Genomic DNA, 15,760 nt, shown 5'->3' on the forward strand with positions numbered 1-15,760 from the left:
AAAATAAATTGCGATGACCATAAAAGGAGAAAAATTGCCCTGGGAGTGGAGTGGGCATGGTAAGAGTTAGACTCTTACAAATGCAAATAATCCTCATGGGTTAATCTTACTAAAACATGTTATAATATTACTGGCTCTCCAAGATTAGGGAGATCAGAGTCCCTGAAACTAATTTAGAATTATTTATCATTTTGAACTTTTGAATGTTTGCCCCAAGTAGGGGATTTCTTAGGAATGATAGTTATAAATGGTCTGTCTGTCTTACTGAGCATTTATCTTTACTTTCTGCTCACTCTAGATCCTGTTTGCTAATAATTACTTAGCAGTTCTCTGGTTTTAGATGGGCCATTTAGGCTCTGAAAGCCAACTCTTTAACCTGCCCTGCATTGTCAGACTGACCTAACACCTGTCTCTGTTTGTTACTGCTTTTAGTATCTGTTATAGAAATATGTGTGCACATGCGTGTTTGTATATAGTGGCAGGGTGGGTATAGCAGCTTCCTAAAAGGGGAGAAGCAGCTGGCTTTTCTGAAGAGACCTTTCCACCCCCATCTTTTTGCAAGCAGCCTGAGTTAATCCTTCCATGTTTGATTGGAACAGCTGAGAGAGTCTCTGGCATATCTGAAGGTTTCCAGTGGACTCATGTTGCCTCAGAGTTGGGGCCACCTTCCTCTTTTCTTGTGCTGGTCCTGCCAGCTGTCCTAGCTTCTGTTAAAGCACAGCAGAGGAGGTGTTAAATGATACAAATACAAAAACGTACAGTGTCATGAAAGAGCTCCTTTTACTGCCTGTAACAGCGTGACTTCATTTCTCTCCCATTCCTTTCCACGCACAAGGATTTTACACTGTTAATCCTAACACCTGTCTGTGCTGGAGACAGTAAGAAGGGTGTGTGTATTCGTGTGTGTGTGTGTGTGTGTACATACACGTATGTGCGCACGCGTGCGCGAAGTCCCGCCCAAGAAGAAATAGAGAATACCAGTCCCATCTGCCTTTCCACGTCCTGGATTGGGAGTGTTCCCTCTGACGTACTTAAAGCCTAGAATATATATATATCACTTTGGATCCTGGATACCTTGTGCTTCCTACCGTTTTTGGTGCCACTTTAAGGAGCCCGCGATCCCTTCCTTGGCTGTCATTCTCTACCTCTTGAGTTTCTGGAGGAGTTGTCAGTTTAAAACCAGCAGTAACAGCAAATCTCTAATGTAGTTTTCAGTCTGTAGCTAGTAACTCCATTGGAGCTTTTTGTTTTCCCTGAAAAACAGCCATTTCTTCTGTGTAGTGTTGAGTCTTATTGGGGTGGAAGCCTGGCCTGAAGCAAGCTCGCTCTTCATCACCTGAGCCAACATACCTATCTGCGTAGACTGGAAGTCAGCCAAGGATTTTTTTGGTGCTACCAGGTTCCTTTGGACAGGACAGCCAGATCAAACAAGGCAAAAGCTTAGACACTTTTTGTACTGTCTTTATTGGAAGATTTTTTCCCCTTTGCTATGTATGGTGTATATTGTATGGATTATCAATATCCTGTTGTCCAGGTAAGCTGAGGGTCATAACTTGTTTCTAGATAGTACTTGATGGTGGGATGAAATGCTTATAAGCTTCCTGTCTTCTGACCTGGTACCATTCAGAGCATAGATTTCCCAAATTTGCTGTAACAGGAAGTTTGTGTTTTATAGTATTGAGGGCTGGGCAGCGGTGGTTGCTTTCAATCCTAGAAGTTGTGAAACTTCAGAAGTCCGTGTGTGTGTGGTTACCCACATGCGTGTGTGTGTGTGTGTGTTTTAAATACTGGGCTTGGCATTATAAATGTAACATAATTAAGCCACCATATATATTATAGTAAACTTCAGGCTTCATTTTGAGTCGATGAGAAGCACAGATGGTGGTTTCCAAATGTTGCTGTATTTTTCAGATAGGTAATATACAGTAGAGGGCACTCTCTTCACACTTAACATTTTAGACTTTCTGTGATGGGATCACTGCCATCTTAATTATTAACTGGTTGAAATCTAGAATCATAAAAATGTAGGCCTTTATCAAGCATATTCCTGAATAACTATTTGCCTTTAATTAGTAGCAGTACAGTAAATGAAGTTGAAGTTAAGGATTCTGGATTCTGAGTCAACCTATGGTATTAACACCTCCATGTCATGCTCAAATAGCTTCATTTTTCTTGACTTCACTTTCCTTGTATATAAAATGAAGGGGTTGGACTAGGTGATTTTTCATATGTCATGATTCTTTGAAATATTAATTGTACTGAAAATCTAGAATAGGAAAATAAAAATGGTTAATACAATTATATCTGAATTATAGACACTATGTAGTTTCTCAGTTTGGTTTAGTTTGTTTTTATGGCATTTAATTTTTTTTTTTTTTTTTTTTACAGATTGCCATTTCTTTAATAATTAGCTCCTAAGTTATGGATTGGACAGAAATGCATAGGGTTAAAGGAAGTGACAAACCAGTATATCTTATTAGGTATTTTGGGCCTAAAGGCTAACCCACGCTATTTTTTTTTTTTTTTTTTTTTTTTTTTTTTTTTTGCAATACGCGGGCCTCTCACTGCTGTGGCCTCTCCCGTTGCGGAGCACAGGCTCAGCGGCCGTGGCTCACGAGCCCAGCCGCTCCACGGCATGTGGGATCTTCCTGGACCGGGGCACGAACCCGTGTCTCCTGCATCGGCAGGCAGACTCTCAACCACTGCACCACCAGGGAAGTCCTCACTCTATTTTTAATTGGACCTGTTGGGTAAGCTCTGTAGAGTAAACTCACAGCCCTCGTTCACGCTGTAAGCTACCAGTATGGAGTCATGTGGGAGGGGATATGGCTATGTTTCTTTAACTATATTGTAGGACATTGGTCTATACTACATGTTTTATATTAGCTGTATAACTCTCTGTGATTTTGAGTTATTCAAATCGAGCTTATATTTTCCATGATGAGGCTTTGATACATTTGTGGGTCTCATTTATCTGTGAGCTGTTTCTCTCCTGGCATAACACAATGGATTGGTCTATGCAACAGCTTAAGGCTGGAAGTGTCATGAGACTAGATTAGAAGCAAAGCTTCTTACAAGTAAATATTGATGTTCTTTTGAAGAGAAACATCTGTGAACAGTAAATTTCTGAGACCCAACTAGTAAAGTAATGGACTTGTAATAACTGTAATATAAGTAGTATAAAAATAAAGCTGAAAAAGTAAAAATGTTTCCAAAGAAGATTGAGATGTTGGAGCTCTATGAAAAACAGAATTGTAATATATAAATAAATTTTTTGATGTAGAAAATTGGCCATTCTCCCCAAAAATAAAAATTGTGAAGTGGATTAAAGGGTTCTTGTTTAGAAATTATGACATATTTGATAGTCTTTGGCAGGAAAATTTTATTCATTTATGATAAAATGAATTTGCCACCGCAAATCATTAAGATTTAGTACTGTTAAATGTGGTGCTCAGTATTTGAAACAGCACTTTCCTGACTTTGCTCCATTTATTAGGTTTATTCTGTCTGAAATTAAGGTAGCTTAGAAATGCAGGTAATGGGATATTAAAATTTAAGAGTACACTCTCCACCACATCGAGGAAATTAATGTGATTGAAAAAGCAATTTTAAGTTGAAGGATCCCAAACTATGTTACAGTCTTATTTCTTAATTCTGTTAGGGTAACAGGTTTTTCCAGTGCATTTATACAGTGGTGGTGCATTTATGACGATTGTTTGCTACCCAAACTGTCTCAACTATAGTTATAAAATTTTCTTTTTAGCTTCTATTATATTCTTGTACTTAGTTAAATCAAAGCTCTTTGTTGCATAGTATGAATACTTGTGGTTCTGTACCAGTGTGTTATGCAACTGGACATTATTGAGGACGTGATTGTACAGTATTAAAAATTAAAGGTTTTGCACCTATTTTTTAAATTAAGTAGTTCTAGAATTGCTAATGTTGAGATAATGAAACAAAGTGAGTTCTCAACATAGGGCAATGAAGTATTTTAGGTACTTGACCTTTTATTACTCTTACGGTTAAAAAAATCATGTGTGCAATTGAAATTGGTTATTTTATTAGTTATAATTTTTGCAGAACCAAATCTGGGCCAAATCAGTTTAAAATACAGGCAGAGGAAGCCCCTACAGATAGGGGCTTGCTAGATATGATTTAAAGGACAATGAGTGTAGTCTCCCTACCCATAAAAAATCTATTTGAGAAGCTGTTCTTGAAATTAGTCTTTTGGATTAGACATTTATCACCTCTGACTGGATGGTTAAAATATAACTTGTTAGGATGGCTACTGTCAAAAAAAATAACGAAATCACAAGTGTTGGCAAGGATGCGGAGAAATTGAAACCCTTGTGCACTTGTTGGTAAGAATGTACAATGGTACAGCTGTTGTGGAAAACCGTATGGTGGTTCCTGAAAAAATTAAAAATAGAATTACCATATGACCCAGCAATTCTACTTCTGAGTATATACCCAAAAGAATTGAAAGCAGAATCTTGGAAAGATATTTGTATACCCACGTTCACAGCAGCATTATTCACGGTAGCCAAAAGGTGGAAGCAACAGCACAAGTTTCCATCAGTGGGTGAATGCATAACCAAAACATGGTATATACATACAGTGGAATATTATTCAGCCTTAAAAAGGGAGGAAGTTCTGATATAAGCAGCAACATGGATGAACCTTGAGGATATTATACTAAATGAAATAAACCATTCACAAAAAACAGACACTGTGATTCCACTTATATGAGGTACTTGGCATAGTCAAATTCATAGAGACAAAAAGTAGAATGGTGGTTGCCAGGGGCTCTGGGGACAGGGAGAATGGAGAGTTACTATTTAATGGGTATAGAGTTTCAGTTTTTTTTTTAATTTAATTTTATTTATTTTTTATACAGCAGGTTCTTATTAGTTATCAATTTTATACACATCAGTGTATACATGTCAAGCCCAATCTCCCAGTTCATCACACCCCCCCCACCCCCCTACCACTTCCCCGCCTTGGTGTCCATATGTTTGTTCTCTACATCTGTGTTAAGAGTTTCAGTTTTATAAGATGAAAAGAGTTACAGAGATGGATGATGGTGCTGGTAGCAAATTATGAATACACAGTTGACCTTTGAACAATGTGGGGGTTAGGGCCACCGACCTTCTGCACAGTTGAAAATCCATGTATAACTTCACACTCGGCCCTCTGTATCAGTGGTTCTGCATCCTTGGATTCAACCAGCCGCTGATTGTGTACATGTGCAGTGAAGAAAATCCACATGTAAGTGGACTTGCACAGTTCAAACCCATGTTCTTCAGAGGTACACTGTATTTAATACCACTGAACGGTATAAATGGCTAAGATGGTCAATTTTATGTTATGTGACAACTTATTGCAAGTTAGGGGTTCATCTAGTGTCGCAGTTTTTCCTGAGGCAGTTTTACTTAACCTGTCACCCATCAAACACATTGGCACTGATTATCATTTTGAGGTGAATGGGGCAGCTGGAGGGAGAAGAAGCAGGAACTTACATTTTGGGGGGTATAGCTGTGTATCCTGATTTGAGGGTTCAGGAGAGCCAAGTACAGCTTAAGGATATTAGGCATCTGGAAGACTGAGAGACAGTGACCTATCTAAAAGATACGTGTGCCTAGAGGATGCTCAGGTCTGCAGAATGCTATAGAGTGACTTAGCCCATAGGCTGTCCACTTTTTTGTGGGCAGATGACCTTGATGTCAAGGGGGATATATATATATATATATATACTTTAATTTCTCATTTCAAATTAATTTATTGCTCACCAAATGTTTTTTGAGTTATGGGCCAGGTACTATGCCAGGCACAGGGATTTAGTGGTGAAGAAAACCAGCAGAATCTCCAGTAATTTAGTAATAGAGATGTGGCATATTGTATTATTGGAGAAACAGTACACTTCAGTTTTCACCGATTAATCATGTATTTTCTTGATAATCTGGTTATTCCTAAACTTGTTTATGTCCCATCCCTTTAAGTATTTGTGTAAGAACCTTTTCCTTAGTCTCTCAGAGAATACAGAGAATGTACACATAATTTCAATTGCATATATGACTCAGTTAGAGTTTGGGATAGTTTAAAGAGATTTTAAAGAGTATTTTCTGCAAATCTAGTTAATAATGTATGAAGTGATGTTTTCTAATATCTCTGGCCTCACCTGTGTCTTAGTGTGTACTATTTGTGATCTTGTTCTAAAGGTTGGTTTGGGGGGACAGGAAGTAAATATAAGGATTATTTGTTTTTTTATAAGCATATAACGTTTAAAGCAGTTGATCTCAAATTTTGCTTACCTTTTTTTCTAGAATGGGTTATATATAACTGAACACTGCCTAACCCTGAGAAAATGAGCTAGGATATAGTGGAATTATCTATAATTTGGCTTTATTTATATTAAAGAGAATGCTGGGACAAGGAATATTAAAGTAGTATTGTCTGAGAAATGCTTCTGGAAAGGTATTTATATCTATTAGGTGTAAATTGTTGTTTACACTTAGGGTTATGAGGGGGGACATGCTGTGAAAAGCTTTTATGCTAACAAGTTTTTATTATTGCCAGAAATGCTGTCCCTTTAATGTTGCTTTTCACTTGGGTGTTAGCGGCAGCCTGGGAAAGTATGAGCAAACCCTGCCTTCTGGTCAGGGACTCTTGGACCTGCTTTTAGCATTGCTGGTAAGTGGGTGGAAGGTAGGAAGCTTGAGTCCCTAAAATTGTGAGGAGCAACGCCACCTAAAGTGAGTTTTTTTTTTTTTTTAATCAGTGAGTGTTGTTTTGTCTAGAATCTGAACTATTCTAATAAAGTAGAAAACAAAGCCTTTCTCCCGCTCCCTCATTTTGTACATCTTCCTTTCGCCTTCAAATTTCTAAGATACTGAAGTAAATTTATAAATTTAAAGACATTTCCAAGTACTCTTTGGGAAGAAAAGAATGCTTTTATAGTATTTTGATAACCACAGAGATGCTCTTCGTTCTTAGGTACTCGTATATGGATAAATAAATGGCTAGAGGTAGAAATCAAGGCATTACAGTTTGATTTCATCAAGCATTTATTCATCTACTAAGGTATTCAGGCGTTGGGTTAGGAACTGCGTTAGGATTGTGAAACACAGTTCCTACCCTCAGATTGCTCACAGTCTGGTCAAAGTTATGCAGAAACAGTATCAACCATGGCTTAGGCGCTAAGGCACAGGGATAAGGGGTACCTAACCCAGGTGTGGGAGCAGGTAGGGCAGCAAAGGCTTTCTGGAGCAGGGGGATCCCTGAAGTGAGCCTTGAAGGATGAATTAGCCAGATAGAAGGCCGTACGCAAGGGAGGAAGAACAGAAAACAGAACAGAACAGAGGTGTCATTGAGGAACTAACTGCAAGTCGTGAAGTGTGGTAGGAGCAGAGGAGAGCAGTGGGTGGGGAGAGGGAAAGCCGGGGCTCTGGACAAGGGGGCTGAAGCCACGTTATGTGTGTTAGATGCCTACTTAAGAGTTAGAATTGTCCCCCTTGTTAGGCTGTGGGCAATAGTTGAGTTTAATCAGGGAAGTGGCATGATGAGATTTGTGTTTAGAAAGATCAAGTTCTGAGAGTAGTAAGAAGCCTGCATGGGAAGAGGGGTAGACTGAAGGCAGGGAGGTAAGTAGGAGGCTGAATGCAAAATAATAAGGTCAGAACGGAATTTGTGGTGCTAGGGATGAAAAGAAAGGGCACATTTCAGTGAAATCAAAAAGACTTGCTTCTGGTTTGGTGTGATATTGAGTGAGAAGGAGGAGTCTTGGAAGGACTGCAGACTTCCCATCAAATTTGGGTTTAAATCTGGACACTTCAGCTTGCTAGCTCTGGTGACTTTGGGCAAGATACTTAGCCTCACCTGGTCTTAGTTCCCTCATCTCTGCAAAGGAGATAAAAATATCTTGTCTTGAGGATGAAATGAGCTAAGAATGTGTGTAGTTGCCTGATAAGACACCACAGAGTAAGTTTTCAAGAACTGATACCTCTTTTACTGGTTATAAAGTTTAACCACATTTCACCAAGTAAACAAACATGGCAGAATGAGTACTAGAATCCAGACTTCACACATACAGGGATTTTATCTCCTTTGCCCATTTAGTTTTCCCCCAGTGCCTAGAATAGTGTCTGGCACATAGTAGACACTCAAACATTTGCTGAATGAATTAGTGATTCGATTTTAAGAATTTAATTTAGTTTTGGTCTTTTAAGATAGAGAAATTTGTAGGATATCTAAATGGAGATGACCATTATTTAGCATTTGGATATTTTGATCTGGAGTTCAGGAGAGATATCTGGACTGGATATAGAAATGTGGGGGCCATCAAGGTAAATGGGTGGTAATTGAAGCTATGGGATGGATTACATCACCTACAGCAAACGTGTTGGTCAACAGGAGGCCTCGGGAACTAAGGACCATTGTTTAACTTTTTTGAGATGTGTACCCTTTTGAAAATCTGATGAATACCGTAGATCCTCTCTGCACAGAAATGCACATAAAAATAACAAATTTCCACCAGGGTACCTGTGTGAGGAACTATATACCTTGGGTTAAGAACCTGTGGTGTGCAGTAGAAAGAGGTCTGAAGATGCCGCCTCAGGCAATACCAACACAGAAGGTGGGCAGAGGAAAAACAGTAAGATGGGGAAGCGAGTTAACAGGAAAAGAGGAAAATCAAGAAAGACTCAGAATAAGAGTTTCCAAAAGGAGGGAGTGCCAAATGCCGCAGACAAGTCAAAGAAGGTATAACATGTCCATTGACTTCGGCCATCAGAGGTCTTTGGTGACTTTAATAAGATCCATTTCCGTTGAGTGGTATGGGGGAAAGGAAGCTGGAGTTCTGGGGATTACATAGAACACTGAGCAAACAATGAAGACATTGAGACAACTAGGAGAAGTTCCTTCATTTGTTTATTTATTAACATATTTATTGAGCACCTACCGTGTATCAGGCACTGTGCTGGAAGCTGGAGGTTGATCCACAAGGGTGGATGTGGTCTCCTCCCCTAGCTGACGTTCTTATTGTCTGTTTGCCTGCCTACCTCCCCAGCCCCCTCACTCCTGCCCAGAAAATGCCCTGAAATGCGTTTCTCCTGGGTACCACTGGGCACACTCAGCCACCAGGGCCCTCCAGTTGTTTTGCTGGGTCAGATCCAGACTGTTCAATTGCTCTTCTCTCATTTGGGCACGAGGGAGCAGATTGTCCTCTGTAACACCACCCTTTAAAGTCAGGGATGCACATCAAAATATCCTTGAATCCCTGATTTTTATTTTAAAAATCTCTTCTTGGGGCTTTGTTGTCTTTCCATACGTATGGAGGTTTGCCAGCTTCAAGACAGCCATGGCTTTCATAAGACTAGCATGTGTGTGAGTGTGAGTGAGTGAGTGAGTGTGTGTGTGGGGCGGGGGGAGTGGGGGACTCTGTCTTGGTGCTCCTGGTTTTTTGCCCCTAGCACTATTGTGGACCAGTGGATTCAGAGAATGGTATACAGTGATCCTCAGTTTATTTCTTATATTAGAACTGAAAGCGTAAATAATTATCCCATAAATATGATTTAGATTTTCCCAGAAGCACACTGCATTGCCCCTGCTTCCAGTGAAACTCGCCTACCTCTTTTCTGCGTCCTCACTTTGTCTTTAAAATTTTTTGACTGCATTTTATCTCCAGATTGGCTTTTCAGTTGCAAATTCAGAGAATGTAATATGTTCTATCTTCCAGATCATTTCTAAAAATGTTAAATAAGTACAAGTTCAGAACCAATCTATTCCTTTTCTCTTAATGTTTTTTTCTAATGTTTAAAGATCCCATTCTTTTGTACATATTTCTTTACACATACAGGTTATACTAAAAGTATACTGATAGCTGTAAAATGCCCAGAACAATGCCTGACATATTGTAGGTACTCAGTAAATAGCAATGACTGTGCCGGTTTCTCCAGGCTCTCCAGATTGTTTGGTAGTTCCTGTGTTCTTTTCAGAATTGTTAAAATGATTATTAATTTGGATGGGAGGATGGGAGCGTGATGGTGGTTCATTGGCAATGTGCCAACCAACATTATTATCCGGCACTGTTTTTTTTTTTGCTGTACGCGGGCCTCTCAATTGCTGTGGCTTCTCCCGTCGCGAGCACAGGCTCCGGACGCGCAGGCTCAGCGGCCATGGCTCACGGGCCCAGCCGCTCCGCGGCATGTGGGATCTTCCCGGACCGGGGCACGAACCCCTGTCCCCTGCATCAGCAGGCCGACTCTCAACCACTGCGCCACCAGCGAAGCCCAATATGGCACATTTTTTTAAAGCTTGGTTATACATTTTGCCAAATAATCCTCATTGAGACAGCAAAAACTTAAGTATTCTCGGTGTGATTTGTGATTTTTAATTTTGATTTCTTTATGTGTTTATTTTAAAAATAGAAAGCTCAATTTTGGAATTAATCTCTTTGTTCTTCAGGTAATCTATTAGAGATTATAACATAAATATAGCATAACTTAAAATATATAATAAAACCTTTAGAATAGGATCTTATTTATTAGAATACTAAAAAATTAGAAAATCTTTATTTTTATGAGACAGACATCATAAACTCATCAAACATTCACATAGGTTACTTTATTTGAATATATAATAATAGAAAGTAGGGAGATATGACATTTATATTCAGAGGTCAAAGACTTTTCCAAGATCACTTGTAAAGGGCAGAATTATGACTTTGACCAAAGACTTCTGAACTGAATCACACCTTTATGCTTTTTTTCATTATGACTTTTTACAAAGAGAACTTAAAAGAAACTCTTACATTCAGTAAACATTCTCCCAAACCTCCTGTGTCTATAGCACTCTATAGTAACAATGACTAGTTATAGTAATGACGCATGTCCAGTGTGTGTACAAGAAAGGGTTTATGTTTTTCAATAGAGGCTGAGATGCAGAAGGCTGGGGAACACAAAGGGTAAATTCTCAGTTAATCAGAATTTTAAATGAAGCTGGAAGCCTTGAGCAGCCAAATTTGTATCCACCTTAAGCTTCTTAAGCAGTCATGTTTGTAGATACCTTTTTCAGAATCCCCAAGTTTTTTACAGTAGAAAAAAAGAAGCACTTAAATTACCTCCCTCCTCTCTTTTTGTCCTTTGTAGTCATTAGACTAGTTCAGGGCAAGCAGTTTCTTGCATATTTCCATTCCTTGAAAACCTTCCAGTCAACCCATCATTGAGCAGCTCTTCTCATCTTTTATTGCATCCGCTGCATCTATAAACTGTACATCAGTGGACATTTTTTTTAATAGTTTGTTTCTCGCTCCTTATTTATTATCAGGTATTCTTAGATGGAACGTTTTAAATCTGTACTTACTATGGTAAGCTGCTGTGAATACTTCCCGTGCCATATAATTAATGCCACCATCGGAGAAACTCCTTAAAATATGCGGGCACATGGCGCCTGCCCTTCCCTTTCTCCCCCCCTCCTTCCCTCCTCCCCTCACACACTCTCTCTCACACACACACACACACACACACACACACACACACACGCGTGCGCAAAGCACACACCAAACTGCCATTCTCCAGCAGGCCTGTTTCTGGAGTTGGGAGATGTCAGCCTGCCGGGAGGGGGTGGGAGGAGGAGGAAGAGGTGGGGCTCTACTCTGATTAATTACCTTAGGCATTCGGGGGTGGGGCTTCCTTCAGCCATCTGCCTGAGATATGGGAGGGAGCTGGAGAAAGAAGGAGGGGGAGAGACTGCCAGAGAGGAAGAGAAAAGAAAGGAAGAAACACTAGAAAGAAAAAGGAAGGAAACCGGGATAAAGGGAGAACAATCACCCACCCTTTAAGAGCTAGACTTGGGGGGGGGAGGGGGGTGGAAAGCAAGCTGTGGAAGGTGTGCCCCAGCGCGACCGCTTTGAAGTGTTCATCATCTGTTCCATTTGGTTTATGGAGAAAAAGAAAATGGTAACTCAGGTAAGATCTGTGTTTCCTCCGTGCGTTTCTTTTCTCGTTTCTGAGATCTAAATAAGATGGGGGGTGGGGCATAGTCACCAGAGTTTTAATTATTACTGTCTTTTTAGAAAGGGCCAGAATTATTGTTATCAGCTGGAAAGTGTTAGTCTGTGCCTGTTGTGAGTCCGTGTGTGTGGTGTATCCGTATCCTTTTTTCTCTCCCCTCCCTTAGCTCCATAGCAGATTCCTGTTTCCTGTACTGTGCAGCTGTAGCTCAGGAAAGACCCTGTGGGGATTTGTCTACCTCTTTGTCTTGGTTCTGAGAAGAGGGAGGGAGAGAGAGACTGCAGAGGTAGGAAGAGATTCTTGTAGACTGCCAAAAAGACGGGAGAGGGATTGACTTCCTTTTAAGAATTGCAGAAGAATTTGTGTTATAAGGAAATCTGATTCCTGATTCGCTTTGGTTTCTCAGAATTGGCAATGGACTTGCAGTTTTGCTGCCTTTGCTCTAAATGGCTTATTAAAAATGAAGGCTAGAAAAATGTTTCATTTTCATGTCTTTGTTACTGGCAAAGACTGTTTTCTGTGAGAACATAGAAGCATCCAGGTGCAGCAGAGGCAGGTAGAGCCCTCCCTGGCAGAAGAACAAGTCTGAATATATAAATGACAATCACGGGCATTAAAAGACATCTGAAGGAGAGGGAGTAGGAAATGGAAGACCTCTCCCTCTCTCTCCCTCTCCCTCTCCCTCTCCCTCTCCCTCTCTCTCTCTCTCTCTCTCCCTCTCCCTCTCCCTCTCCCTCCCTCTCTCTCCCTCTCCCTCTCCCTCTCCCTCTCCCTCCCTCTCCCTCTCCCTTTCTCCCTCTCCCTCTCTCTCTCTCTCTCTCTCTCTCCCCCCCCCGTCTCCCTCTCCCTCTCTCCCTCTCTCCCTCTCTCCCTCTCCCTCCCCCCCCCGCCCCTCTCCCCCCCCACCCCATACCTCTCTCTCTCCCCCTGTCTTTGGTTATACCAGGCAATATCTGCATTTTAGCAAGTCATTCCTGACAAATGGAAAGGTGAATACTCTTCCCCAATTTCCCCTGGCTGTGCTCTTTTTCTTTTTGGCACGTTTCTGTATGTTCCTTTTCCCTTTTTTTTAATATATAGGTTGAGAGGAAACGATGAGACTGTGATTTATCAATGAGAATTGTTTGCATTGTGGAACGTTCATGTCCTTTAGTCTCAGACTTAAGATCAGTTTCACTCCAGGCTTTTATGCTCTATAGGGAAATTTCATCACTGGACAGTGCTTTCCTTTTAAGGAGGTTGCCCCCCTTTTTTTTTTTTTTTTTTTTGGTATTCTCTCATCTCTTTTCCTAAGTCACCACCGGAGGGCGAGAGAGTCAACTGGCTATCTGGATAGAGGCATCATTTTAGGAACTGGAACCCTGTTCTGTTAAATGTTATATAATGCCCCGCAGTGCTGTTTGGAAGGAGGTAAAGCATTAAGGAGATTTTCCCAGCATGACCGAGAGGAAAGGGAAGTTTCAAAGAATATGTCTTTCCATAGTAATTTTTCAGCAGATCTGAGTTTGGAGATTATTAAGAAACCCCTCCCTCTTCTGGAAAGTGGAGAAACCCTTGAAATATTTTCTCTTCCACTTCTTATCCCTTCATTGTCAGCCCGATTAACTCTTTTGAAATATTGCTTTACTTTTTAAAAAAGAGAAAATATGTTTCTGGCTTCTCTTTGTTGCTTGGGAGATGATACTTCTTAAACTTGGAGCCTCGTTTAGTTTTCGTTAACTGACCATATTAGAGGGTACCAGCTCTCTTCTTTCTCAGCTGTTACTGGAGCCTTTTCAACTACTTGACTTTTCATTGTATGTATTGTATATATTTTTAAATCAGTGAAAGAGTTATCTAAACTAGGACTTCTTATAATCAGAGGTTTTCCGTGGCCTCTTGGAGCCTGTCCCGTTAGTTTCTAGAGCAGCTGAGTAAACATGTGCAAGCCCAAGTTCAAATGCACAAGCATTTGCACACTTAATATCTTGGTCTTAATAAGTATTTAAGGAAACTATAATTTTAGGAATGCAGCAGAAGAGATAAATAGAAACTGGAAAGAGGCATCCGGGGGAGGTTAAGAATTCTAATAGGTAAGTGAAAATCATTATGATTTTCTCAGTGTGTGTGAATGCTGAAGGAAACAAGGAACTCACTTTTGCCCATCCTGAATTTATACAAATGGAAAGTACAGAATGTCAAACTTGTGAATTTTCAATATTCCAGCATGTTTGTTTTTTGTATACACTTTCTGTGTTAATGTAACATACATAAAATAGCAAGATAGGCCAAATCTTTATTTGTCCTATGGTTTGGTTTTGTTTTGTTTTTGGTGGGGGGGTAGTTTTTGGTTTTTTGAGCTAGACGTCAAATCCCAATATTTGATAATGATCTGTCACATAAGCTTTCTGCATAGAAAATGTCTGCAGTGTTTAGGGTTCACTTATCAAAGTTAAACAGTTTATTGTGGTATTTAGTATCTTAACAGGTATATTAAGAAAAGTATTTAGGTATGTTTTCATCATTTTGTCACCTAGGTTCTTTGCATCTTTGATCTTAACATTTCTATATCCTGTGGTTTCCATCGCTTACTTGGTGGAAGGTGAAGGGCCTTCAGTGGATGACATTTTCATCACGTTTATATCCATATTTGTAGCTACACGGTGTACACACATTGTTACTATATATGCTCTGGTTTTATAAGGCCTGTTTTTGGTTTATAAGGCTCTGTTATTTACAATAAGTTATCAGAGTTTTGCTTTAAAAAAAAGCAAATGGCAATTTAATTTCAGAATTCTAGTATAGTAGACAGACATGCTCATGTGACTTTTTAAAAAATAACTTTAGGTTTATCTGTCATTCCTGTATATGTTACAGGAGTATTTCACTGAGGTACTCTCTTCTTTCAGAGCATGTGAACCAAATTATTGCATCTCCTCACATCTGTGAATATAACAACGTGGAATAAAAGGAAGGAGAAGAGATACATTCTTGTAATATGTGTCAAATTAGACAAAGTTGTAAATGACTTCAACTCCAATTAATAAGAAAGGTTATACTATTTGTTGTTGAAAGGGAAAGTATACTAGGCAGAGAGGAAAAGATTTTACAGTGTGGACGTTAAAGAAAATTTTTGTTCTCTACTATAGCGTAAGACTGCCAGTTTCTGTGGAACGCAAAGCCCTCCCTTTCTTGGACAGCTCAGTGCTTTGCTGGCATTTTCTTCAAAATCTGTTTTCCATCAGGACCAAGAGGAGGGAAGGTGTTAAGAATAAGGGAGGTTGGAAAGGAGGTTGCTGTTCCTTTAAATAGTGCGGGGGGGGGGGGGGGGAGCCCAAGTGGCAGCAGGCCACTCCGGAGTGTATTCTTTTGTAATGAATCACCACCAGTTCTATTGTCTGCTATCTCCACTCTTAGTAGCTGGAAGGCCGAAGTCTTTTACCTGAGCTGTGGCCAGGTCCCTATTCGTTCCAGGGTGGCTGGGAGGAGAGAAGAGGGAGGGTATTTTATGCTTTAATTAAAGACCGGTAAGAGAGCAGGTATGTTTTGCTTTGTTTCATTTTCTATTATCCTTTCTGGGTTTTTTGTTTTTTTGAAATGAGTTGGAGTAGGGAATCTATTCTCTGATTTTGCTAAGCGTATCCCATTTTCTGTGCATTTTGAAGGTCCTCCGTGACTATTTAGTCTCCATTTTGTGGCAGTGCTTTCAAGTGATTCCATTGGGTTGCCAGCCAGGTCCCCCCGAGCCCATCCCACCCTTCATCCACAGAGCT

General features: G+C 40.1%; 1 protein-coding gene across 25 annotated transcripts in view; it reads left to right on the plus strand.

Annotated features, from left to right (window-relative positions):
- RBFOX2 (RNA binding fox-1 homolog 2) overlaps nucleotides 1-15,760 on the plus strand; it is a 261,344-nt gene that overhangs the window by 158,681 nt on the left and 86,903 nt on the right. Inside the window, exon 1 of one of the 25 annotated variants that reach the window (XM_060164672.1) lies at nucleotides 1,096-1,534. The exons of 23 other annotated variants lie outside the window; for them this stretch is intronic. In XM_060164672.1, coding sequence (XP_060020655.1) covers nucleotides 1,490-1,534 — 45 coding nt within the window. In that variant the 5' untranslated portion in view covers nucleotides 1,096-1,489. Of the gene's footprint in view, nucleotides 1-1,095; nucleotides 1,535-11,813; nucleotides 11,964-15,760 lie in introns of those variants that run through there. One more of the 25 variants, XM_060164674.1, reaches the window with a different exon arrangement.

The sequence above is a fragment of the Lagenorhynchus albirostris genome, chromosome 11, assembly GCF_949774975.1.
Source record: "Lagenorhynchus albirostris chromosome 11, mLagAlb1.1, whole genome shotgun sequence".
In the NCBI taxonomy this organism is placed as follows: Eukaryota; Metazoa; Chordata; class Mammalia; order Artiodactyla; family Delphinidae; genus Lagenorhynchus; species Lagenorhynchus albirostris.